The sequence below is a fragment of the Onychostoma macrolepis genome, chromosome 07 (assembly GCF_012432095.1).
Source record: "Onychostoma macrolepis isolate SWU-2019 chromosome 07, ASM1243209v1, whole genome shotgun sequence".
Classification (NCBI taxonomy): Eukaryota; Metazoa; Chordata; class Actinopteri; order Cypriniformes; family Cyprinidae; genus Onychostoma; species Onychostoma macrolepis.
The window spans coordinates 42659485-42686617 of NC_081161.1; the positions used below are offsets into that span (position 1 = coordinate 42659485).

Sequence of the window (27133 nt, forward strand, 5' to 3'; positions counted from 1 at the left end):
TGTAATTGTTTGGACACAAGAAGCATGAGTCATTGAACATAAAAAAAAATGCTTTTTATTATTTTTTTACTTAAATTGAGTTACCAGTTATCCCATGGACCTCTCTCCATCACATGGTTATTAAAATGGATAACTCTCTTCAAATATTTGTGGTCATATCACCAATTTTGTTTAAGGTTGTCTAGAAACAAGGGGTGGCTCAAGCTCAACCTCCCCAAAGGCTCAAATCACCCCATGCTCCCCTACTAAAGCGATATGACTGCTTGATTTTTTTTTATTGTCACAAAATGTAAACAGCTCTAATCTGCTGAATGCGATTGTAAGACATGAAGATGTTAATAGTCTGTATTATAGACCCTTTTCCTGTTAGTAAACATTGTGACGTTTTTCTGTGGGCGGAGCTTAGGTGGAGGCAGAAAGATCCCCCTGACCGCTTCACTAAGGCTAGCTATGGAGTTTGTTAGCTTGTTGTTTTTTTTTAACAATAACTGGAGAAATTCCGATTTTACCTGCATATATAAGGACCCTCACTGTCCGGGACCGCGTCATTTGAAAAGGTTAACATTAGTGGATGAAACCAGATTGCCCCCCCCCCCCCAGAATGGACAAACTCGCCATTGTTGAGTTAAATCGAGTTATAAAGACCAAAAATACGAAATATAAAGTTGCATTTGCGAGAAAAAAAGTCTCAAAAAAGAATTGTGAGACAAAACAGGTAACATTAAATGTAAAATGTTAGGTTTAAATAGTATTTTATGCTGTAACTGTAGGGCAAATATAATATATTCCCTATGAACTGCATTTGTGAATATTATGTAGACCAATTGTTTATATCAAATTTATGCTTTAAAAGTAGAGTAATCATAGCAGGTTTCATTCATTAGTCTGTCAGTTTAAACGTCTGCGTTTAGCTTCAAATGGCGTTTGTGACGACAGTATTCTACAAAAATGATTTGCATTCCGATTCTGACATCACTCCACTTGTTACCGTGTGTATCTGCCACCACAATGCGCGCGCAGCTGCTAGTGACGTAACTGTGACGTCTACGCGGAATTGGTCTATAAACGTTAACTTCATAATTTTCTGTAAAGCTGCTTTGAAACGGTACATTGTAAAAAGCGTGAGTCAAAACGAGGGTCTTTTACCCTATGTATGCGGACATGTATGGAAGCTGTAATATTGATCATCTGCCGAAAACTGATTGCTGCCTGTAATCACTTTTTGGCAAGTGTAAAATTGTTTTTATATGGGTTTTATTGGCCATTTAAAGGTATTTAAACAGGTAAAAAGGCAACCTGGTCTCATAAAAGTATGTACCTCTGCGCACAAAGTGCGACACCGTTTTACGTACCTTGCTGCACGTTTCGCTAAAACACAGGTTCAATATGTGAACCCTGGCACGTTTTTATTACGTAGATATTGGTACGTATTGCTGTTTTTTATTATGTTGCTTCAGATACGTATTGCGACGAATATCCGGGGACTGTCACTAAAGGTTAATGCTCTATCGTGTTGGAAATATGCCCTACATCAAATCCAGCCCTAAACCTACCCGATAGTGTTAACAATTGCAAAACTGACATTAGCTGATGCAACTGTGCCATTTGAACTTCCTTTTACACAGATTTTAACTGCTTTGTTGAACCATAGTTACACGGGACTCAAACTGGAGCTTCTTGTCTCCTAAGTCCGTCTCCGTACTCCGTGAGCTACCGAACAAACTTATCATCTATGAAAATCCACAGATATGAAGCTGGATGTGTGCGATGCTAACATTCAAAAGCATGAGTTTTCAAATCTCCCAGCATACTGATATTGTTTTGAAGTCATAGTATGATATTCTTCAAGTAATTGTGCGAAAATTACGCTTTATTAATTGCAACTCTGTACATTTCTGTGAAAGTGTTCATTTATTTTGGAAACTGCAGTGATATGTACTTATTGGTACGTATTTCGTGTCACGCTAAAAAGTGCACCCAGGTACGTAAATGCCATGAGACCAGGTAGCAACAAGGACTGAATGAGCTATAATCTATCAAATATAACTCATGAATGCAATCAAGTCCTTTTTACCTGTTGAAATACCCATAAAATGCAGTTTTACACTTACCAAAAAGTGATTACAGACTCTACTGAGTGAACTGTTCTTTCTGCCTCAAATCATTTTATGGGTTTTATTGGCCATTTAAAGGTATTTCAACAGGTAAAAAGGACTGAATGAGCTATAATCTATCAAATATAACAACCATGAATGAAATCATGTCATTCTGAGGCAGAAAGAACAGTTCACTCAATCAGCAGAAGGGAAGGAGAAGGAGAAGGGTCTGTCTGCGGACTGCAAGAGAGGGGCGTAACTGGAAGGAGGCGTAACTTGAAGAAAGGGGCGTAACTTGAAGTTGTCCAAATCACACAGAACCACGCGAGATGTCAAAACGAGATGTTGTCGGGCTGCGTCCGAAACCGCATACTTTCTTCAATAAGTACTTACTTAACGAGCGCTAAAAGAGTACATACTCTACAGCCTGAATGCGTTGAGTATGAATGCGATTTGGATATCATCCGTTATGTTGACGTTATTACGTGACCTAAGACGTTATAACAAGCGCAACAAAAGATATGAGTAACAGGTTTAATTTTTAATTTCATCTAAATTTGCTCATTTTGTGGTCTTGTTGAAGAAACAGCTGCCCTTTTATTTTGTGGTTGTAGTAGTCAATACATTTTGTGTTGATTTAAGTTCTTATATTTGTAACTCCACTAATGTGATCCACAGTTTTATCCTTAAAGCATTTTTATTTTATTTTTATTACAAAACCCAAAATTGTTATCTCTTGAATATTTTAATTATTTTATCATCCACAAGCAAACGTGGCTTAAATCTCCTGTTTTCTTTTTCTTGTTGAATTTAACTTTCTTGTTTCATCCTCGCTTCTAAAAAAATCGTCATGATGAATTATTCAAAGATATTTAACCTCGTCACTGTGCTTTTTTCTGTGTATATTATCTCATACTATGATGAACGCATGAAATTTTTGTTTACCGTTTTATGCCATTTATGATTGTTCATTGTTAGATACAACCATCTTTCCCTGATCTTTTATGTAATAAGTTCGGCAATAATAAAAAAAAGAGAGACAGGTGCACTAACACCTCATAGCATCACTAACTCAATCTAGTACGGTTTTCCTCAGCGTTTGAAATGTCAGCACAAAGGACATGTCGGGCAGCTGCTCGAAGATCTCGCCTTTGGAGAAGACTGTTGATTTTATACTCTAAAAATGTAAGTATTTGTACTTAAAAATTAAGATTACCCCAGAATGAATTGCATCATTTTCCCACCCCAACACTTACACGCAATAATAATGATAAGTGCTAACCAATAATTATAATTTTTTTTAAACTTAAAATGACAAACAAGTAAAACAAGCTAAATTAAATTTTTGTCGTGACATGGCTATACATGAATATACACTAGTTGAACAAATGCAGTCGAAGTGAATACATCAATTTTCAGTCAAGCAATTAATACATTAAAATATATTTTATTTAATGACAACAATAAGAAACATGAATAAATAAGTATAAGAATGAATAAAAGGAAGCATCACAATAAATACATACAATATACAAGTCAACAACAGATGAAACAAAGCTTCATTCAAACTTATTGTTCTAACAATCATGTTTTTACAGACGGTGAACCCACATCCTACAGTCATCTCAACACAGCTGAGCCAGTTCTGCAGCTGCGCTGTGCTTCACAACCTTGCTCTTCTCAATGCGGACATCGTTGACCCAGAGGATGAGGAAGACCATGATGACACCCCTGAACCACACAACCTTGAGGCAAGAGCAGGAGAACATGTGCGGGATAATCTGTGTCTGCTTCAAACATTCGTGTGCTGCTCTCCATGAGCATGACTACCTGTAAAACATTTAAACAGAGTTAAACATTTACAATTCATGTTGTCAGCTTTCCATTTCTTGCCAAATTTTATTTCATGTTTACAATTACATGCATTTTTTTTTAGTTGTAGCTTTATTACTTCTGTAGTGGGCTAAACCACTGAACTGGTCAGCAGAAGGTTGCTGGTTTGTCACCGGTGTGTCCTTCAGCAAGGCTCTTTTCTCCAGGTTGATCCAGGGGATTGTAGGTCCCTGTAATAACAGCACTGGAAATCACTTTCGATAAAAGCTTCATGACTATTTTTTGATGATGCTTGTGAAGCTTCTGAAAGTCAGCCTTCACTGTATGAACAGAGACCAGCAGAATAAACTTGACCAATGTCACATCCTCGATGTCTTTTGGTCTTTCTCTAGATGTTCTCGCTGGCTCTGGGGTCACTGATGATGAAGAGACCACAGCAGCATCCAGTCCAGATGAGGGCAGGTGCAGTGTTGGAGCGTCTAATTCATGGCACTGGATCATTTCCAGGATGCTGCTGTGGACTCTCCATCCTCAGCGCTCACAGCAGCCTGCAGACATTTCAGATCATACAAAACAGCCAAACATAATACACAAGCAGTCATTTTAACAGCACAATGTCATCTGATCTCTGTATTAAAAGTAATAAAATGATCTTACTTTATCCTTTTGTTTCAGGTTTTCCTTTTTCCACAAATGTCGCTGTCACCTTGTCTTGCAGGTCCTGCTCCACCACAAAAGATCTGCAGCAAATGCACAGGAATCAAGAATCAGAAAAGTGCTGTAATAGTTGTTTGAAATTACAATAATTAAAATAAACTACAATTTAAGATTTAAAAGATGTTTTATTGATGTCTGTAGTGTACTCACTGAGAGTCTTTGATGGCAGCATTCCTTCATCAGTCACTCTGCACCGGATATACACTCGTGTGTCTCATCTGTCCCTGTAACATCCAGACAAGAGTCAGTCAGCTGTGATTTATCTGCTCAATACTGCATTTACATGTTGAGGTAGTTGCTGATGTAACTCCCTTTTTATCCAACACAAGTTAGGCCATAGTTCAATTAGGACATTTGAGTAGCTTTTATAAACGTGCCTTGGATAAAAACACTACTGATGGGCATCTTGAGACAAAACAATTATTTTAAGATCAGTCAGTTCAAGTTGCTTTCAGTTAAAACAGCCCAGACATGCATTTTAGTCTGGGACTACTCTTGACTAGCCTTGTCGTCTTTACACCTTTTGAATTATATATTGCTTACACCTACTGAAAATAAAAAATAAAAAAATATTCTCACCTTGTCAATATACAAGCGGCCATCTTGCCAATAACATCTCGTTTTGACATCTCGCGTGGTTCTGTGTGATTTGGACAACTTCAAGTTACGCCCCTTTCTTCAAGTTACGCCTCCTTCCAGTTACGCCCCTCTCTTGCAGTCCGCAGACAGACGCTATTGAGGAGAAGGGACTCTGATAAGGAAAGTGTTTGATCCTCACCAGCAGATGGCAGTAATGCACTGATAAGTGCGGTATGCCAAAAAAGAAAAAAAAGAAGAAGAAGATGCAGAAGAAAGAAAAAGAAACTGTGCACACTTTTGTAAATGTGAAAACAGGACCGTTATCGGCTGTGATTGAGAGCTGCTGCTCATCGAGATTGCTCGGTCCCGAATTGTTTTGTATTTGCCTGATACAAAACTAAATTGATGTTTTGAGTCTACGGAGAACAAAAACTGCAATGTGAACACAGAGGAAGGGTCAGATGTGATCTGCGAGGTCCTGCAAACATACGGGCAAAATCAGGTAAGAAAATCACTATCTTTATTTCCTTTTAAAAATAGTAAAGTATACAAGAGTTTACAACTGGACATGTAACCTGCTGAAGATAAATACTTCTGTGTGTGCGTGCGTGCGCACTTACTTGTTTTTCTATTCAGGTGGGGACTTAAACCTGAATACACACAGACTCATGGGGACTTGTGTCACGGTGGAGACCTAAATTGAGGTCCCCACAGGTAACCAAGCTAATAAATCACACAGAGTTAAGTTTTTTGAAAATCTAAAAATGCAGAAAGTCTCCTGTAAGGGGTAGGGTTAGGTGTAGGGCAATAGCACATACTTTCTGCATTTTTAGATTTTCCAAAAACTTAAAACTTAATTCTGTGTGATTTATTAGCTTGTTTGCCCATGGGGACCTCAATTTAGGTCCACACCGTGACACGAGTCCCCATGAGTCTGTGTGTATTCAGGTTTAAGTCCCCTCCTGAATAGAAAAACAAGCGCACACACACACACACACTTGTTTCAAGACTTGGAGAAACTTGTTCATGCCTTTATCACCAGCAGGGTGGATTATTGTAATAGTCTTCCAAAGAAGACCATTAGACAGCTGCAGCTCATCCAGAACGCTGCTGCCAGGATTCTGACTAGAACCAGAAAATCTGAGCATATCACACCAGTCCTCAGGTCCTTACACTGGCTTCCAGTTACATTTAGGATTGATTTTAAAGTACTTTTACTCGTTTATAAATCTCTAAATGGCCTAGGACCTAAATACATTGGAGATATTCTCACTGAATATAAACCTAACAGACCACTCAGATCATTAGGATCGAGTCAGTTAGAAATACCAAGGGTTCACACAAAACAAGGGGAGTCTGCTTTTAGCTATTATGCCGCCCGCAGTTGGAACCAGCTTCCAGAAGAGATCAGATGTGCTAAAACATTAGCCACTTTTAAATCCAGACTCAAAACTCATCTGTTTAGCTGTGCATTTATTGAATGAGCACTGTGCTACGTCCGAACTGATTGCACTATGTATAATCCTTTTCTATTCTTAAATGTTTTAAATTCTTTTTAAATCAATTTTTAAATCACTTAGTTTTTATTGTTGTGATTATTATTATTTTTAATTCCTTATTAATGACTATTTCACTTCCTTTTATGTAAAGCACTTTGAATTACCATTGTGTATGAAATGTGCTATATAAATAAACTTGCCTTGCCACATACAGTAAGTACAGTATAAAAACCATTACGCCTATGAATGTCCCCACAAGGATAGCGAAACAAGTGTGGTGTGTGTGTGTGTGTGTGTGTGTGTGTGTGCGCACTTAACCATATTTTGGGGACAAATTTGTACCCAAAGTGAGCTAAACCTGAAAAAATCTCCAAAAACCTCCCTTTGGGGACGTCCTCATTTGTAAAACCAGTTTAAATATAAAGTAAACAAAGGTTTTTTGAAATTGTAAAAATGCAGAAAGTTTCCTGTAAGGGGTAGGTTTAGGTGTAGGGTTGGTGTAGGGCAATAGCACATACAGTTTGTACAGTATAAAAACCATTACGCCTATGGAATGTCCCCATTTAGATAGCTAAGTAAACGTGTGTGTGTGTGTGTGTGTGTGTGTGTGTGTGTACTGGTTTTTGTGGTTTACGGGGACAAAATTTGTATTATGACAGAGGTATTACAATTTGAAGGTGGTTTATGAGGACACTGCCTATGTCCATGTAAATCAAAAGGCTTAAAAAACACATTAAATGGTGTGGGGTTTTTTTAAATCTAAAAATGCAGATAGTCTCCTGTAAGGTGTAGGGTTGGTGTAGGGCAATAGCACATACAGTAAGTACAATATAAAAACCATTACGCCTATGGGATGTCCCCACTTTTCATAAAAACAAACGTGTGTGTGTGTGTTTCAAAGATGACATGCTCTGTTCGTGTTTTCTGAATATCATATAATGGCAAATGTCGGTACATTTAAATGAATTCAAATTGTTTAAAGGAATGGTATTAAATGAAATCCTACTTTTCAGTAAACCATTTCTACTTTCCTCTTGTAGAGTCATCAAGGATCCAGCTAATTATTGGCAATTTGGTAAGGAATTGTTCATCTGTTACTTCTGGTAGAGATTCATTGACCTTATGTGATGGGTTTTGATTTTACTTAATTTAATAAAAATGTACTTAATTTTTATTTTATTTGTTTTACTAAATGCACTGTATAATTAGGATTCGGATTAAAACAGTCTAACTGGGGGCTCTGAAAAACTGCTTTTGAAGAATTGGTTAATACTGTAAACTTTCATCTGAATATATTAAATAAGTGTTGTGCACTTTGTTTCCAACCCCACTGTTATTGAACCGTAAAGTGAAAATACTGTACATTTATTTGTTTTGCATTCAGTTTTCCGCAATGCCTATATTGTGATAGATATTTTATGAGTATTTATTTTTGTTTTGTTTTAATTCTGATGGTTACAACTTACAGCTAAAAAATAATAATAATTCAGTTACCTCAAAAAATTTGAATATTCCGTTTTGAGCTTGATTAGTTCGATTAATTTTGAGTATAAATACTGGGTACCTCCTGGGCTAGTGTAGAACAAGCAACCACAATTATGGGGAAGACTAGTGACTTGACCCTTGTCCAGAAGACGATCATCGACACCCTCCACAAGGAGGGTAAGCCACAGAAGGTCATCGCTGAAAGGGCTGGCTGTTCACAGAGTTCTGTATCGAAATATATTCATAGAAAGTTGACTGGAAGGAAAAAGTGTGGTAGGAAAAGGTGCACAAGCAACAAGGATGACACCAGCCTTGGGAAGATTGTCAGGAAAAGCCGATTCAAGACCTTGGGAGAGCTTCACAAGGAGTGGACTGAAGCTGGAGTCAGCGCATCAAGAGCCACCGCACACAGACGTCTTCAGGAAATGGGCTACAGCTGTCACATTCCCAGAACCAAGCCACTCCTGAACCAGAAACAACGTAAGAAGCGTCTCACCTGAGATAAGATGAAAAAGCACTGGGGCCTCATTAGGGGCTTTTGCACCGTGTAGAACCAGTTTCTTCCTCGGGCCGTTTTTCTCAATATTTTTATTTATTTATTGATTTTTTTTATTGATTTTTTTGCACCCTCAGATTCCAGATTTTCAAATAGTTGTATCTCGGCCAAATATTGTCCTATCATAACAACATCAATGGAAAGCGTATTTATTCGGCTTTCAGATGATGTATAAATCTCAATTTCGAAAAATTGACCCTTATGACTGGTTTTGTGGTCCAGGGTCACATAGGCACCCTTCCTGATAAAAATGCTCATTTTAGAAGAATATTTCAGACGGCACTTAATTAGAGGCATTTGCATCTGAACTCTTCAAATACTCTCTGATGTGCTGTCGATGAAGGAGTTCAGTGTATTGATCTTTAGTCAGTCAGTTTAGGGTTTGCAATGGTTCATCAGTTTAATTGGACATACTGTCATGTTCTGTATAATTTTTTTCACAATTACGGTTTTTGTTTTCTTCAGTTGATCTTCACTAGCAGTTTGTGCACCTATTTATTCTTTACTTGTGATGTAACTTGCTCAGATTGTTATTTGATGTCAAATTTTGTTATGGAAATTTATTTGTTGAAAATTTCAGCAGTATAATATCCACGTGATCTTATGAGACGTGTGGTCCTGCAGTAACGCAAACTCTGATCAGTGATGTTACTGACCACAATGATGCCACTTCCCATCTGAGACACTGATGGCAAAATAACATCTGCATTCACCTGTGGGTTAATTATATCATGACAGCATAACCTACATATTCTTAGTAATACACATAGATGTTTTCTTCACCCTTCCTCTGTCACCTCAAACTTTCCATTTGTTATTGACTGCTATGAAGGAATAGTGAATGATAGTTAAGCTGTTCTCTTTGTGGCTTTAAAAAGTGTAAAAGGTCATTTTACGGGTGTAACCAGCTCGCTGACCCAACAACACAATCCAGCAGTGTTTGTCTGAATGTTTTAAACCATTTAATTCAATGTATCCTGACTGTGACTCTTGTTAATGTACTGTAAATCAATACTGTATTTTCTCAAGAATGAAGTTCAGATGTATTGTGAGGAGCAGGTGTCTTTTGAGATCTGCAGTTCTGCTCAACACTACAACAGAAATCTCATAAGCACAAGATCTGAGCTTTTATCAAAAAAAATAAATGTTGCTTACATTTATTAGCAAATTATTGTTCTGTTAATAGGCCTGTTTTAATTTTGGTCGTCCACCTTATAAGCATAAACTTCAGATGGTGATTTAAAATGAATGAAATGAATAATTAATGTTCTAACCACTGTTTTGTCAGATATTCATATAGTCCTGTTCTATATATTTATAGCAACAACATCTATTAATCAATATGATTTGTCTCTCTTTGTTTTGAAGTGCTGCTTTCAAACATCCACCCTGGACAAACTCAAGGTGATTTATATATTTCTTCAAAGAATCACACATGTAACAGGCGGGGAAAGTTTTATAGCGTGCGTGCGTGTTGTGTTCAGTGTGTGTTTGTGTGCATTTGTTATTTATGTATTTTATTGGGTCCTTGATGGCATAAATGAGTTGTGAATAAAACTAATGTATAGGCTAAATCTGAGTGTTTATGTGATGCTACAGAAAGAGCAAAGCCCGAGGTGATTATAGAGCATGACAATCATGAAACGGTCACAGTCAGATGTGAAATACCAGGGTCCAGTTGCATAAACTTAGCCACCATGTTAAGACTGTTTTAAGAACTAGTTTGACCAACTTGCAGTTGCCAAGGAGTAATCAGTCTTACTTTTCCAGTACAAATAAGACCAATCTACTTTTTCATAACTGAATTTAAAAGGTCATGAGCAGTCTTGAAGAAAAGAAATTAGATGACTAACTTTTTAAGACTAGTCTAAACAATTTATGCAACCAGCCCCAGGAACTGAAGATGACTGGACATACAGTCAGTTTATAGAGGGATCATCTCAATCCTTCAGCTCTGACAGAGAGCTCATCTTAAAAACGGATGTATATTTGACAGTAGTAACGTCACCTGTAGAGGAGAGAGAAAAAGTGACGAGTTCAGAGATCAGTGATGCTGTTATATTGTGAGTCTGATGCTTTGCAATGCATATAACACAATATGCTCAGAATGTATGATGACATGTTAAAGGGACAGCTCACCCAAAAATGAAAGTTTTGTCATCATTTACTTAGACTCATGTTGCTCCGTTTCTTTGACTCGGATGTATGTCATTGCCTAAGTTGCACAAGTGCATAAAAACTTCCCTTGGCACTTGAAGTACAATGCACAAAATAGCGACGGGGATTTCTGCAAGGGGAAGTGCTTAGGGAAGTTTGCGAATGTCCCTTTGAAGGGTGTTGGCACCAAAAAGCTGTTCCTTTGAACTCATTTCTGCATCATCTTGCAAAGCCAGTTAAGGAGGGATGTTGTCACACACAATTAAACCTGCTTCAAACTGGCATCCATTATTGTACTCACTCCAAAGTGCTGTTCAGAGGTGGAATCGGCCTATTGGTAAGCCCCTCCCCTCGAACGCAGACTAGTCGAGTATCAGTTGCACGGGGAGCGGAACTTTAGGTTTCAGTGCCATAGTAAAACACTGGAAGATCCGACGCTTGCATCATTTTTATGGAGTTTGCTACAAAAATGGAAAAACAATGTGCCTGGGGTACTTGTAACACTAATTCCACGTATCCTGAGAGGATAGGCGATGGAATTTATTTAATTCTATTTCCTAAACCCAAACAAAACAGAGCAAAATGTCCCTAAGCATTCACCCCCAATCCCAATGAAGACTAAAATGTTCATTTTCTGGTTGGCATACTCTCATTAAGTTACAATTTTCATCTGTTCAAGCAGAATGTTAATGTCATCTTGTGCTTCAACAAGGCATCTCTGGCTAAAACTAGCTAACGTTAAAGTTAGTGCGTCCATCCCTTACGAAAATTAACCATGGTTTTATTTTAGTAAAAGTGTTTTTTTGGCGCATTGATTGCCATTTGTATAACCACAGTTTTACTTCAAATATTGTACCATGGTATGGTTCGTGTAGCAAGATCATGGTCAATTTGTGGTAACCATGGTTTAACTACAGTGACCATGGTTTTTTGGTTTTATTTGTAGTAAAACCATGGTTAATTTTCGTAAGGGATGCTACCATACAAACCTAAACAGGGAACTGGTCTCACGTCTTGTACAGTGTAGGTCAAAAACACGTAAACGAAGGTCTACATTTCACTCTCTTCATATTAAACTGGTTAATTGTAAATTAATATAATCTTATAAAGTCATTGCACACTGAGTCCGAAATTTTCAACTTCACGTTTTGTCAATCACGTTTACACACTGCCTCCGAAACTCGTCCGTCATAAAAAAAAAATCTGATCAGGTTTGATTTTCTGCGTTTTCGCATCTGTAGCAAGCATTTTGATAGGAAAGGATGACGAATCCGAAAAACGGGGGGAAAAAACGCATACGAAAATTTCGGACTCGGTGTACAATAGCCTTTACATGAACAGTGTTGATCTGGGATTTTTTCAGCTGCGATCATGACGACCATGAGGCTTCTCCTGCTTGCAATGTTATCTGTAAACGCTCGCTTCCAAATTAATACCCACAATATTTATTTTTAAATCTTTTATATAGCTATCCCTCCATGGCATATTTAAGTACAACTTGAATGATGGTCCTTCTGTGTCCAAAATAAGGTTTTCACACTGACAGCTGTCATTGTAAGACAGTTAGTACAGTAACTTGTCTCATTTGAAATGCAATGTGTGTTCAAAACAAAGTGGATTGGTGTCTGAGTTGAATCAATGCATATCGGTTAGAATTTTTTTAAAACCCCGCCAAAGTCATGTCACTGTGACGTGAGACATCAAAGTACTGCAAGAGCAATTTGAGAGCAGTTGATTGGCTCTTTTTTTTAGCCTCTCCAAATTAACCACAATTAATGAGTGTTGCGAAATATTCAGTGTCTGAGATACATTATGGCCATATCTGATTAACGGGGAGGCATGAGGGTGAGGCCAAGCTAAGTCCAAAACACCTAAAAATTGGAGTTAGGAATAAACGGAGGCCAGAGCCAGCTCCAAATGGGTGGGATTTGTTAATATCGTCTACATCAAACCCAACCCTAAACCTACCCTCTCCCAACCTACTTGCGGCGTAAGTCCCTCCCTCTTGGAGGTCTCTGGACTCTGAGCGATACATACTTGAAAAATTGGGCTGCACATGGACCCTCTTGATGACGAAAATGTTTTGCACCAAATAACAAAGACAAGAAATAAACACTGTCACATGTGTAGATGTGAACATTATTGTGGATTCTTTGGATGTTTACCATAACCTCTCTTTGTTCAGCTCTTATAGAGGCACCTAAACCTCTTCTGACAGTTCAGCCTGAACCATCACAGATAGTCAGAGGAGAGGCTGTCACTCTCACATGTGACATACAGGGGGAAGGTTGGACATACAATTGGCAGTGTGGAGAAGAACAGGACAACTCTGTGGAGAAAGAACTCAAGATCACTGTAGAAAGTCAACAGAAATGCAGGTGTTACGGCTGCAGACAATCATTCTGCTCTCAATTGAGTGAAAATGTGACTCTCGCTGTGTTGGGTGAGTGATCTGCACTGACTGATATCAGGACCTTGCTCAACTCGTATTTCAGTCCAAAAGTGGCCACTAACTTATCTTCTTTTGTGCAGTGACATTTACAGAGTTTAGGACAGGTTGAATCGATTCACTCCATGCTTTGGCTTCTTTGGATGCTCTATCATAACCTTTGTGTCTTCAATTATAGAGAGACCCAAACCTTGTCTGAATGTTCAGCCTGAACCATCACAGATATTCAGAGGAGAGACGGTCACTCTCACATGTGACATTCAAGAGACAGATGTCAGCAGCTGGATCTACAGCTGGAATAAAGATGATTCACTGATTCATGTCAGTCAATCACAGGAATACCGAATCAGTGCTGTTAGTGAATCTCACACGGGTAATTACAGCTGTACTGGAAGAGAAACACGAGGATCACGATACTCACGCACCAGTGATAAAGTTACACTGACCGTATCAGGTGAGTATCAGAAACTCATCAATCTGACTACATTCAGACACAAATCAACTTTTACATATAATAAAATTATGTGGTTAAATTAATAAATATTTATATGACGCTTGAGTGTTGATGGCAGATTGTCAGTGTCAGACATGAGTGTAAATAAACTCAAGGCTGTGAGGCTCAAGGCTGCTAAATAAAGTCAGACCAATCCACCTCTAATGCCTACAAAGTAATTGGCAAAATGTTATACAGTATCATTTTCATTTTGACATGTAATTGTTTTGTACTTTATGGCAGCATTTCAAAAGCAGAAAAAATAAAATAAAATCAGAGCAGTTGGATGTGCTAGAGGGTGTGAAAAGAACCTGAGGAAAAAGTATTGGGGTTTTTTTTGGTTTGTTTTTTGTTTTTCAGGTTCAGAAGCTCCATTGCCGGTTCTCTCAGTTCTCAAACTGCTCAGCTTTCTTCTGGCAGCTTCTCCGTATCTGCTAGTATCCATCATACTGGGAGTCAAATGCTACAGAGCTCATGGTGAGACCTCTCTCTTTCTCATCTGTTCTTCTACAGATGAGTTTAACTTGATCTATCATTATTATCAGTACTTTAAAGGTCACTTATTACATATTTTGTGTGTTTTACAGTTCAGACTGATGGGATTTATCAATATATTGTTACAGAGGTGTGAAAGTCTGAAGTCCAGAACATTATCAAATATTAAATATTAATTAAAATTAATATTGTTCTTGTTTTCAACATTATTCAGTTATATTTATAATTTGTCTGACAACATCAAGACTTGAGTGAAGTGTCTTTGAATTGTTTTCTGCTGTTTTTCTCTGTTTTAAATATGTTGAAGCAAATTTTCAAATGTTTATCCTTATTGTTTTGCTGAAATGATTTTTTATTTAATCTGAAGCTATTATTTGAATTGCAGATCAAATCTTGGACAGTCCATGTGTCTTGAATTTCTTGTTATTTAACTTGTCAAATAATGCAACAAATACTGGAGAATAGCATGTTATTGTGAGTGTTATAAAAGCAAAATACTAGCATTTGCTGATTGCTTTTGCTAAATGGAAGCCTGTTTCAGGTACAAAAATAAAGTTGCAAATATACATTTTGAAAAATTGTAGAAATTTACAATTACATATGCTATTAGCTCAATAAATGGCTTCCAACTAATGATCCTGCAACAGTTATACTCAAATAACTGAGTATCACAAAAAAGATGCATTGTGGTAATCACAGCTTAGGGTCTTCAGTTAAAAAAAAAAAAAAAGGGTAGACTGAGTACAGTAGACACTTTCTGCTTTTTCATCACTACACAAAAACTAGATGCTGAAATGAAGCGATTTTTCACATGATATTTATTTTATGTACTAAAATATCATAATTTGATAATAGCCATAAGTAGTTTATATTTTCCCCAATGAACTCATAAACATAAGGTGCATCTTTGTCTCAACTGTACCCATATAGTGTACAGCTGAAACAGTACCGTGGTACAGTTGAGACACCCATTCTTAATGCTCTAAAGCTGGCTAACCATTTATTACACATAATAAATTACAGTTGTTGTTTTTTTTTAATTCAGATGTATTTATTCGCTTTATTTAATTCAGATTCAGTTAAACAAAACAGGAACAAAATATTTTACACTGGAAAAGATAAGTGGCAAACAGTACAAATGTAAACATAACAGTAAAAATAACAATGGAAATAGTAATGGAAAACAACAAAAACAAATATAAAGTCCACTCATTGACTATATTGCCTGACACGCATGCAAACACACACACATGCACGCAGGTATTTCTAACATTGCAGAGACATCCATAAGCATAGTAGTTTTTATACTGTACAGACAGTATATTATATCCACCTACATACCTGTATATTCCATAACCCCATCCCTAAACCTACCCATAACTCCACAAGGAGAGCGGGCTGCTCAGTAACCTCTGGGACCACAAGAGTCAGGTCCTCCAGGACCACCAGACTTGGGACCACAGAAGTCGGGTCCTCCAGGACCACCGGACTTGGGACCACAGAAGTCGGGTCCTCCAGGACCACCGGACTTGGGACCACAGGAGTCGGGTCCTCCAGAACCACCGGACTTGGGACCACAGAAGTCTGGTCCTCCAGAACCACCGGACTTGGGACCACAGGAGTCGGGTCCTCCAGCACCACCGGACTTGGGACCACAGGAGTCGGGTCCTCCAGAACCACCGGACTTGGGACCACAGGAGTCGGGTCCTCCAGCACCACCGGACTTGGGACCACAGGAGTCGGGTCCTCCAGCACCACCGGACTTGGGACCACAGGAGTCGGGTCCTCCAGAACCACCGTGGCAAGGAGCTCTCCTTCTCATCTGAGAACGAGGCGACCCGGCGGGAAATGGCAGAGCACTTCTCTGAGATTTTGGCAATGGCTGGCGTGAAGAAGAGTGTGGAAATAATGCCAAAATGTTCACCTTCCCCATGCGTCCACCATTTCACCATTTACTTTAATTACCAAGATTTTTTCTTAATTTTATTCAATTCAGTTGTATTCAGCATTAAAACAGTTCAGTACTTTATTTTTAAAGTACAGTACATTTTTGTATTTATAAAAATAAGTTTAACTAATTTAATTCAGACTGGTTGCTGGCCCCTGCCCTGGCCACCCATATGACAATATTCTGGCTCCACTGTCATCAGTGATGTTGTTGTTTTTTTGTTGTTGCTGTTTTTGGAGGTCACTCTGGTTTTCTGATTTGGTTTTCTGATTTTTCCATTGGCTTTTTGGATTAAGAAAATAAGCTCTGTGACCATGTATTATTCATACATGTTTTGTTCATCATGACTTGTTCATTATGAATGTTGAAGCCTATATTGCCAGAAGTAAAAAGCTAAATGTAGGCTATAAGTAAACTACTCCACAGTCGCACAACGTGAATGTCACCACCATTAAGCTTCAACAATTCTTTAAGTCTTTATTTAGAAACGTTTTCCCTGAAAGTTTGAGTTTGCAAGAACACGATTATAAACACAATGAGGCTGGAAAAGCAAACTTGTAAGCATACGAGTTTAAAGACCAAGAGCAAGCTTTAAAAGTTTACAAAGTGTTATTATTGATGTATTTTATGTTGTACAATGAAACATCCTACATATCCTGAGCTTTTGTTAACCACAGACCTTATTTTAGACATTGATCTAAAATCCTTTCAAAAACTATTATGGATAAAATGCAACTCGTTTTCAGGTTTTGACCTAGAAAAATACACCATCTGTGCATCACTCTGTTGTCAATATTGTACTTCAATCTTTTTCAGCTCCTGCACCACTTGTACCTACCAGTGCAACCACCAGAGAAAGCAGTACAACCAGTAGCAGACATAAAGGTTCTGCTAGATCGATCAGAACACATTCTTTACCAGTCACTTTGAATTTTAGTTCTTTAGTGACATTTTTGCCTGACACAGAGAGCAGAGCTGCAGTTGCAATATTAATAATATTAATATTATATTGATATTATAGTCTGATGCCTGTAGAGAACTTCAGCGGGTGTATGACAGTCAGTGTACTACACACCCTTTCATTCCTGATGAAATAGATAGACCAGCTGCTCTCTAAAGTTAATTCACTGCACCTGCAGCTAGATACAAGAAGCTCTGATAGATGGGTAGTAAAAGGGCTGAAGGATGGAGTTAAATGAGGTGGTTAAACTGATACATGATGCATTCCACAGACAGGTGAGAAAGACAGTATTTAAATGAAATTAGCACTCTCTAGACAATCACTGGAGCATATAATTCATATAACTAGAATAGAATATAATATAACAAAATTGTTCATGTGATTTTTACTGTGTCCTGAATATAAAATGAGCATGTCTTTATTTAACATAGCTATGTCTCCCAGTGCACACTCACGTACCAGATTGTTGAGTGAACTGTTGGTTACAGAGTTAACTCGCTTTTTATTCATGTTTTAAACTTTTTTGAAAACACCATAATAGGATTACAAAATTAATAAATTGCTAAGCTCTGTTAAATATAAACAAAAGGAGGGCTGTGAGAACTTGGGAGGAGGCTCGGGAGGAGGACGGATACCCGGGAGGAGGACAACGACCAGAGTCCAGGGTGGAGACGATGGAGGGACATGGAGCAGGAGGAGCCAGCTGGTCTGATGTATTCATCAGCTTCGGCTCCACGGCAATCCTCAGAGCTGTCGCTCCATGCGGCGATGGCACTACTCTACACAGCTCAAAACTCGCTTTTGAACAGTCATTGGCAAATTCTTTAAATTTGAAAACATACTTACAGGCTGTGAGTCAGAAGCGCCAGACTGTCCTTGCAAAGTTGGAATTGCCCCACTTTATAGAAACAGCCTTTGAGCACAGCTGGCAGACTACTCCCAGGTTCAGGAAATAGTCCTCTGTAAAATGTGCTGCACACACTCGAATATTTGGGTTGAACTGGAACAGTGTTGTAAATACAACTTAACCACTGATTTCTAGTTGTGTCCTCTTTTGAAAGCCCAAAGAAAGTAGTTTTGCTTTCACAACGAAACACAGCGTCTCCAGGACATGGCGCCGGTGGCAGCAACAATACTACAGCGAGAATAAAAGTTCTGCCCTCTTTCTTTGCGTATACATTTGGGTGGTGTTTTGAAAATCTCCCCTCACTGTAACATAGACATATGGGGGCGTGTTTGAATGAGCCGTTTTAGATTATTTTTTTATAAAAAATTCAAATGCTAGAAAAATGTTACAATAATGATGTTGTAATACTCATAGCATTGATTTAAAAATTTGATGTTATATTTTAGAAAAAAAAGTTAAAATTTTGAAATCAACACCAGCAATAATAAATGTCCCTGAAAAAAAATTATCCCGGACGAGCCCCCATTAAATGTTACGAACTTGAATAGTCTAGAGTTGGTTTGTAAGACTTAGAAAAATAGATTATTGCTAGATGGATTGAACCAGGCAGAGAAATGACCATAAATACGGATAAAGCTTGATTGTGAATAATTTATTACATAAAGCCAAAGCCACAAGAACACATGAATGGTATGCACTATTTATAATTGCTGGAATGAGTATAATAATAAAGAAAATAATTTAGTAGAAATGAAATTAACGAATAATTACCAAAACAAAATTACCACTAATATATAGGGAAAAGGAACTTGAGTGGCGCCCAAATCAAAAAACAGAATAATTCCCATAAAACTCCCCATATCCCCTAACCTAACTAACAAAGGAAAATGTAGAAAAGAAACCGAGATCTTCAGCGTATCGACGCTCTAAATTTCCTACTCTCACCAATAATAACCAAAGTACAAGAATGGCGCACACCACTTCCCTAATGTATCTAAACACTCATCATTACTACCTGCAAAGTGTATATCGCGCGATATGCTTACCCATTCTCTTTTCCCTAATCAAGGAGAAAACGAACCGTAACTCAAATACACAGTAAGTGTTAAACATCACATCAAGGAATAAGATACAAAAGACTTCATTTCAGCAAACAAAGCGTACACAGACGCACAGCACATCAATCAAGCACAAATTAACTTCCTTCCTTCCTTCCATCTTTAAACCAGCAGGGCGAAAGCAGATTGGACGAAGAGGGCGAGGTCACACGGATGATAAGCAGGCAACACATCCAATCAGGAACCTGAGAGCAAGCAGCAGAGCAATACAGTAGGCTTGTTTGAGATGAGCAAAATCTGCACAGAACCGATCACCGGTGATCACCGCGAGGTGCATGCCGGTTAGAAAAGTGTCCGAGTTATGTCCGCCTTGCTCTGATGTCATGCTGACGTGTGCCAAAAAACTCTTGCGACGGCGAGGCGGCTGTGTCGGATTGAGAAGTCGCGCGCAGTTGCTCTCCACCAACTGCGCTGGCCAAAAGCATGATGGGAAACAACTGACTGACGACACAGCTTAACGCTCATTGGTCTAGACAAGATGCTGCATTCTCTGCTAAAATGTTCTCTTTTTTTATCTGATTTCATGTGATTATGTATTTAAATTACACATGAATATTCCCAAACACTATGACAGTGTGATCTCTGTGTGGGATATGTGATTGTTGTCATATTTCTATAAAAATCTAAAATACATGTTTGTATTAAAGTAAAAATGGATGATACATACGCCTTTCGTATGGTATTAAATAGCAAGCACCTTGAGTGTCTTGTTGATCATATTTATATTCATATAAAAGCAACAGAACTGATAATTATATCATGTTCATCAGCAGCACAGTATATGAGTGATAATAACTCGATATCTGCCTCTGATCTCGTAGGTATCTGTTTCACTTCGAGAGCTCAAAACTGTCCGTCTTGACTGCCTTATTTCACTCCTCCCCTCACTGCAGCCGCCTACATTTCAGGCGAGGCAAGGCGCATCTCAAACAAGCCTAATAACATGCAATATTTGTCAAATGCACGGACATTTCAGAAATATTTTCATGAGCAACAGAAACACTTTTTATATACAGCTTAATACAGGGCCATCTATTCTAGAATAAAGTTCAACATAAACATATATTTAAATACCAATAAAGTGGGGGTATATAAGCTTTAATCAGTGTTTTTTTATTTTTTTATTTAAATGTGACTCAACATAACATTGTGACTATATACAGTAAAAAAAAAAAAAAAAGTTTTACTGTTCTAAAAACAGATTTGTGAGCAGTATTTTTTTTTTTTATTATTATTATGCAAAAATTATACAAGGGTTTGTAAAGGAATATACAACTCATAAGTACAAAAACAAAAAAAAACATTCGTAAGAATATGTAAAGTGAAACAATTTATGCCAGGGGTAAAATTACAACAATTTAAAGTAACAAAAAGCTTCATAGGTCTTTCTTGCTCTTATGTTCTTAATTTTATCTTATTTTATCTTTGTTTAATCTCTTTTTATAAAATGTTCCAAGTTTGTCTTAGCTTCCATTTTTTTCACACGCTTGTGATATTTTCCTAGTAAATAATATTTGTGAGCTGTATTGGAATTGAAGATGTTAGAACACACGTCATTGTTGTCATGTGGTGAATTTGGCCAATCATGAAACAGTTGTGTGGTCATCAGCGCTCCCGCAGTCCCTCTGGAGAAACTGCGCGAGCTGACTGAGCCGGCTGCTCTCCAAATGCTCTCGCGGTACTTTGATGCCACACCTGACAGTGACGTAGCGTCGGCGCCGGTTCAAGTCGGACAAATTTTCTAACCTGCATGCATTTCTTCAAGTCAGCCGCCGATCGTTTTTCATGGCGCTGCATGAAGTCGAATACACCTAGTCTCTCGAGCAATAACAAAAGAGGGAGGGACGAGAAAGAAAACAAGCACACACACCTATGCGCATTGCATGTAACAGCGGTGATGGTTTAATTTATTTATTTTTTTTACATCAGTGTTCCTATCAATGTTGCATAAGGTTTTTTAATGCATAATAGTAACCCTATAATGTGATCAAACAGTTAAAAATAGCTGAGCTAAGATATATAACAATTTTTATGACTGCAGAAATATGTGATTTCAGTACTCTCCATATCCCACCGGTCACTATTGTGATCGAACATAAAACACAATTTTTCACACACAATTTAAAAAATATATATTATTGATTATTTCAAAGGGGTACTAATGGAAAATTTTGGGATTAAATGGGTTAAATTAATAAATTAATGTCTCATTAATGCATTATAAAATTAACTAACAATGAGTAATTGATTTGTAACAGTATTTATTAGTATTTGTTTACAGTAATTAATAAAAATACAACAAGTAGAACGTTTAATTTTAATAATGTATTAAAAGTTGAGATTAATATAAAGCTGGAGTAGGCAGTTCCTGCACTACTAGTGTCAGCGAAACTACAAAAATAAAACATGCTTTGAATCAGCCTTTGTAAATGCACCTCGCGGGGGTCACACCTCTCCCATCTCGATCATCAGAAACAGCTCTTTACAGATCTGTAAGTCAAGGCATGTCTTATCAGGTAAAAGTAGGCTACTGTCAATAAAAGCATGCAATAACTGAGCGAGAAACAAGACGGGATTCAGTCCATGTTTGTGGCTCATGCGCTTACGGGTTATTACACTCGGGGTCACACAGACATGAAGCCTGGCACCAAACCTGGTCTGTTCCCTGTAAAGTGATCTGGATGATTTATAAATTGTTATTAGTTATAGTAGTTGCATTTACATTCGATGGTAGTCGTGGCCTAATGGTTAGGGAGTCGGGCTTGTAACCTGAAGGTTGCTGGTTTGATTCTCGTGCCGGCAGGAATTGAAGGTGAGGATTGTGAATGAACAGCACTCTCTCCACCTTCGATACCATGACTAAGGTGTCCTTGAACAAGGCACCGAACCCCTAATTGCTCCCCGGGCGCTGGAGCAAGGCTGCCCACTGCTCCGGGTGTGTGTGTCTGCGCACTTGTTCACTACTCACTGCTGTGTGTGTGCACTTGGATGGGTTAAATGCAGAGCACCATTTCGAGTATGGGTCACCATACTTGACAATACGTCACGACTTAACTTAACTTATTTATATGCAATAATTGTGTGAACAACATCTTTATTCAGTTCAGGTTAAAAACATTGAACGTAATTACCATACAGGCAAGAGTGCACGAAAAAACAAATGTGGAATTGAATGAAAAATGTGTATGGAAAATCAATGCATCAGCACAATGTGGTGTGGAGATCTGTGGAGTGCAACGCTGTCAAACCACAAAAGAACCTTCCCCAAAGAACCTTTCAGTCAAAAGTTCTTAAAAGAACCATTTTTTCTTAGTGTAAATAAGATTTTAATAATCGAAAGGAAGTTTTTCCGTTATAAATAATCTTTTGTGCAAAGGAAAGGTTCCATGGATGTTAATGGCTCTCCTAAAGGAACCACAGATGCTGATAAAGAACCTTTAGTTTGTAAATGTATGTGTCACTGATATTTTGTTTCAGAGCAATTGATTCATCACTCTTAGAAATGTCTTAGAAATGAATGACATTCCAAACTTTTCTTCTCAGTTGACATGTTCCCTTTCATGAGAATAGATGTGATGGATTAGATGAAAGAATGCTTTTGCTTAATTTTGACATTATGCTCGTCAGTTGTTCCGCCTTCTCCAACCACCTTGAGGTGAAAGAATATACATGGCGCAATAACTTCCTTTCCAGCTTGGCCAAGCTTGCAGCCAACCCACCACCCATGTTCTGTGCACTTTCTGTTCATTTTATTTCTCTGTTTCAGATTGCTGTGTCATGACAAACCTTCCAAGCAGACCTCAAACATCACCCAAGTGACTGTTTCCCTTTACTTTATCTTTAATCTTTAATTACCAAGCATCTCACCCATGTCTTGGGCAAATGCTAGCATGGTTGGTTTGCCACTCAGTCTTTGTCCTGTCATTCCTGTTATGTTTTTATAATGTTAAATAATGTTATTGTACAATTCTATGTTTCTGTGCCACTTACCTAAATCTGCCAGCATCAAGAGGAAGCTAGAGAATTGGCCATGTAAACCACATCCTGTAATACGAGTCAAGCAAAAGTGAAAGCATTTTAGAGCACATATTTACCTCGAAGCTCAACACAACAACAGATTAAAAATGGAGAGCTACCAGCACGATGTGTTTTTTGAGGCAAAGAGTCTCTCAGATGAGGAACTTGGACAAATACAACTATACTTTAAAATCAAGAGAAAGTCTGGAGGAGGAGACTGTGAGATCTACAAAGTGGGTAACAGCACCTACAAGATAAGTTTTATGGACAAAAAAGGTAAGCATGTTTTTTGTTATTGCAGTTTGGTGTTATTAAAAACCATATAATTCTTTTATCTCACTTATGCTTATCAATACAACTGTAACAATAAAAATATTCCATTTATAATTGACAGTTCATTATTCTCATTAAAATGTATTTGTATTTAAAGCCCAGGAAAGAGTACTAGAACGAAAGGATCATGTCATCAAAGCAGAAGGACAAGAGGAGATCCATGTTTCATTAAAACGTGAAAATGTTGCTGACAGCAGCAAACAACCTACAGCATCTGCAAATCAGGTAAATGGCACAGTCACAAAACAAACAGAGATTTAGCTTCGATTTATATGTGTGCTGTACCTTGTTTTCTGCTGATACAATGTGGGCAGACCTGTTTTCAGAAACCAATAGGGAGATGACTCTCTGCATAGTAAAAATAAATACACTGAACAGTTCTCAGAAATCATCTACTATGCATAACTGCTTGACAATAAGGAAGGTCTAGAACTACACTATATAATATTGACAGAAAATAACATTATATTTTATTGATATGCTAATTTTGCTGAATATGTTTTTGTGCTGGTACCTTGACTGGTTTAGGCCTGTCATGGACGGCTGACATATTCTTTTTTTTTATATTCTTGTGCCATCAGATTAGGGGTGACCCCGAATAGTCGACGATTCCATGCTTCGATTCGAGGAGCCTGATTCGACTCCCAATCTCACAGTCGAATATTCGCGGGGTGTTATGATCATGCCATTTTGGCTATATGGGGGTGCTCAATGTCTGATTTCACATCGAACTACCGGTTTTCTCCCAATAAGTTAATATACAGCCTATATGATAATGCTGTAAATAAGAATCTGAAAAGATAAAAAAAAAGCATTAAATAAATATTTTAACGTGCGTGAATAAATCCAACCACCCCTATAAATTTAAGTTTCACTTTCCATAATCCGTGACCGACAGAGGAGCATCTTGGCGGCAAGGATTTAAAACTTTAACAAGACTCAAACTGACGCACAGTGAAAGACTGGATTTTTTTCGATCAGGTAGGATACAAGTGATTTCAAAACATTTCAGCCGGTTTATATATATCGTGTATATATTATTTATCTCGTATAAGATGCATTTGGTTGAGTCGCTGCAGTAAAGCGCTTTATTGACCAGTGATTCTATGGCGTCAAATCTATGCCATTAATAACCGAGCGCACCACTTATGCTGGCGCGCGCGGTAAATCACTTCCGCGAGAGGAAAACAGATCTACACGCGAGGAAACGGGAGCACGCGAGCTAATTTCAAACACTCGCGCGCGCATCGCTTGTCCTCTGCGCGCAATACAAGCCCTCGCGCTAGATCTTCTCTCACCCGCTCGCGCAAACACTTCTATTTTTGTCAGTCGTGGGGCGGGGCTTGCTGTTTTAATTGTTATCTCTAACGCCATTGGTTACTTCCCCTTTTCCGGAAGTCAGCTGTGATTGGACGCCTGTGAAAAGGTCTATCTGTCTATCAACAGACCAGATGCAAGTTGTCATTTATTTATTTATTTATTTTTTTTATAAATATAAGTAGGGTAAAGTGCAGAACCTTCTTACAATGAAAGAATATATTACCATCAACCCCTAAAATTTGACATAGTAATACAAAATATATTAAAAAGTTTATACAGCAACTCTTGCTTATTTATATGAACAAATAATTTGTTCATCCAAAGGACCTTTGAACCAATTTGGGATTTACAGTCATGTACATTTACAATTTACATTTATGCATTTAGCAGACGCTTTAAAAGCAACTTACAGTGCATTCAGGTTATACATTATTGTTATTTTTTTATCAGTATGTGTGTTCCCTGGGAATTGAACCCATGGCCTTTTGCGCTACTAACACAATGCTCTACCACTGAGCCACAGGAACACTTATTATTTTTTACCATTATTTAATGGACACTTCTCACATTTTTGAGGTTGTATATAAATATGGTTGGGTAAGCATATAGTGGTGAACTACAACTAATTCAGCATATAGCAACAAGTTGACTATTAGCTTTATATTATTTTATTTTCATTTTGCAAAGTTAATATAGCCCAAGCTTTATGTTTTATGAAAATTTCAAATATAACCTTTTTGGTAGATTTACCATGCTAAAAACCGTGGAAACATGTCATTAAAATCTATAAAAAAGGGTTTATGCAGATTGAGGCTGATGTATGGGAGGAGAGCCTCAGTAGGATTCGATCTTGCTCTATTAGTTCTAGGCATCAGTTAATTCAATGTAAGGTGATGCATAGACTGCACTATTCAAAATCTAAATTGCACAGAATTTTTCCTACTATCTCTCCTATTTGTGACAGGTGTAAATCTGCAGAAGGCTCTCTGACCCATCTCTTTTGGACATGTCCAAAACTATACGATTTCTGGTGTGACATATTTAAATGGTTCTCGGATATGTATGGTTGTATTTTACACCTGATCCAGAAATTGCATTATTTGGTTATTCTATTTCTCTGTTAGATCATAATGTGTCTGTACAAAGTACAATCATTTACAGAATGATTATTGCTAAGAGTGTCATTCTGAGGCTGTGGAAATCGGACACTGTTCCTCAGTTTAAGACCTGGTTGAACTATCTTACTGGAATATTGCATATGGAAAGAGTCCAGTATGGAGTTATTGGTAATCTTAATAAGTTTTACAGTATATGGCAAGCATTTCTAGATCATTTGGACCAATGTAATGCTGACTCTGACCAGCAACGTAATGCTTAGTATCTTGTCTGCCCCCTATTGAGTGCCTAGTCATTTTTCCATTGAAACTGTTTGTATGCCCTGATTGTTGTTCTCAAAAGTCTGTTTTTTTTATTTTTTTTTATTTATTGATTTATTTTTTAATCATTATTATTTCATGTATTTTGTTCTTTTATTGTTGTTGTTTATTGTGCAATATAAAACTAATAAAATACTTATAAAAAAAAGGTTTTTATTATCCTGTTTTATCTTTGTAACATCACAAGATTGTAATCACTAGTAATCACTAGTAAACGGAAGAATTTATGTTAATTTATGTTAATAAACTTTTATTATAATGATGTATTCTACTGACAGTGCATGCAATTCATTTTCATTAAAACAGCCATGTTATATTTATAAAAAAAAAATAAATAAATAAATGACAACTTGCATCTGGTCTGTTGATGAAGCCATGTCTCAGGTCACATGTGAATTATGGATCGCCTTTTCACAGGCGTCCAATCACAGCTGACTTCCGGAAAAGGGGAAGTAACCAATGGCATTAGAGATAACAATTAAAACAGCAAGCCCCGCAATAATCATTCCGTAAATGATTGTACTTTGTACAGACACATTATGATCTAACAGAGAAATAGAATAACCAAATAATGCAATTTCTGGATCAGGTGTAAAATACAACCATACATATCCGAGAACCATTTAAATATGTCACACCAGAAATCGTATAGTTTTGGACATGTCCAAAAGAGATGGGTCAGAGAGCCTTCTGCAGATTTACACCTGTCACAAATAGGAGAGATAGTAGGAAAA

At 37.6% G+C, this 27133-nt stretch overlaps 2 protein-coding genes and 2 long non-coding RNA genes across 5 annotated transcripts in view; 2 read left to right on the forward strand and 2 right to left on the reverse strand.

Annotated features, from left to right (window-relative positions):
- Positions 1–3446: 3446 nt before the first annotated feature.
- On the reverse strand, positions 3447–5367 carry LOC131544855 (uncharacterized). The gene is made up of 5 exons (XR_009272242.1): positions 5226–5367; positions 4797–4870; positions 4587–4669; positions 4048–4159; positions 3447–3926 (listed from the first exon to the last, which is right to left on the reverse strand). It is a non-coding gene; the product is annotated as an uncharacterized LOC131544855 (long non-coding RNA).
- Positions 5368–8322: 2955 nt separating this feature from the next.
- LOC131543879 (low affinity immunoglobulin gamma Fc region receptor II-like) lies at positions 8323–16296 on the forward strand. The gene is made up of 5 exons (XM_058781689.1): positions 8323–8386; positions 13108–13365; positions 13550–13825; positions 14225–14341; positions 14452–16296. The coding sequence occupies exons 1-5, from the start codon at positions 8323–8325 to the stop codon at positions 14493–14495; spliced, it is 759 nt and encodes a 252-aa protein (XP_058637672.1). The 3' UTR covers positions 14496–16296.
- A 6767-nt stretch (positions 16297–23063) lies between these two features.
- The window catches only part of LOC131544788 (protein mono-ADP-ribosyltransferase PARP14-like), a 29268-nt gene continuing 25198 nt past the window's right edge, over positions 23064–27133 (forward strand). The window contains exons 1-3 of one of the 2 annotated variants that reach the window (XM_058783245.1): positions 23064–23186; positions 23297–23586; positions 23741–23868. In XM_058783245.1, the coding sequence (XP_058639228.1) occupies positions 23418–23586; positions 23741–23868 (297 nt within the window). In that variant the 5' untranslated portion in view covers positions 23064–23186; positions 23297–23417. Of the gene's footprint in view, positions 23187–23278; positions 23587–23740; positions 23869–27133 lie in introns of those variants that run through there. The other variant, XM_058783246.1, reaches the window with a different exon arrangement.
- Positions 23273–26405, reverse strand: LOC131544865 (uncharacterized). Its single transcript, XR_009272254.1, has 3 exons — positions 24158–26405; positions 23929–23991; positions 23273–23337 (listed from the first exon to the last, which is right to left on the reverse strand). It is a non-coding gene; the product is annotated as an uncharacterized LOC131544865 (long non-coding RNA).

Excerpts from the sequence above, each read along its gene's own strand:
- LOC131543879 (XM_058781689.1), top strand. The coding sequence starts at position 8,323 with ATGGGGAAGACTAGTGACTTGACCCTTGTCCAGAAGACGATCATCGAC. Across the intron at positions 13,366-13,549 it reads TGTGACTCTCGCTGTGTTGG|AGAGACCCAAACCTTGTCTG; the intron begins GTGAGTGATCTG and ends CTTCAATTATAG. Across the intron at positions 14,342-14,451 it reads CAAATGCTACAGAGCTCATG|TTCAGACTGATGGGATTTAT; the intron begins GTGAGACCTCTC and ends TGTGTTTTACAG.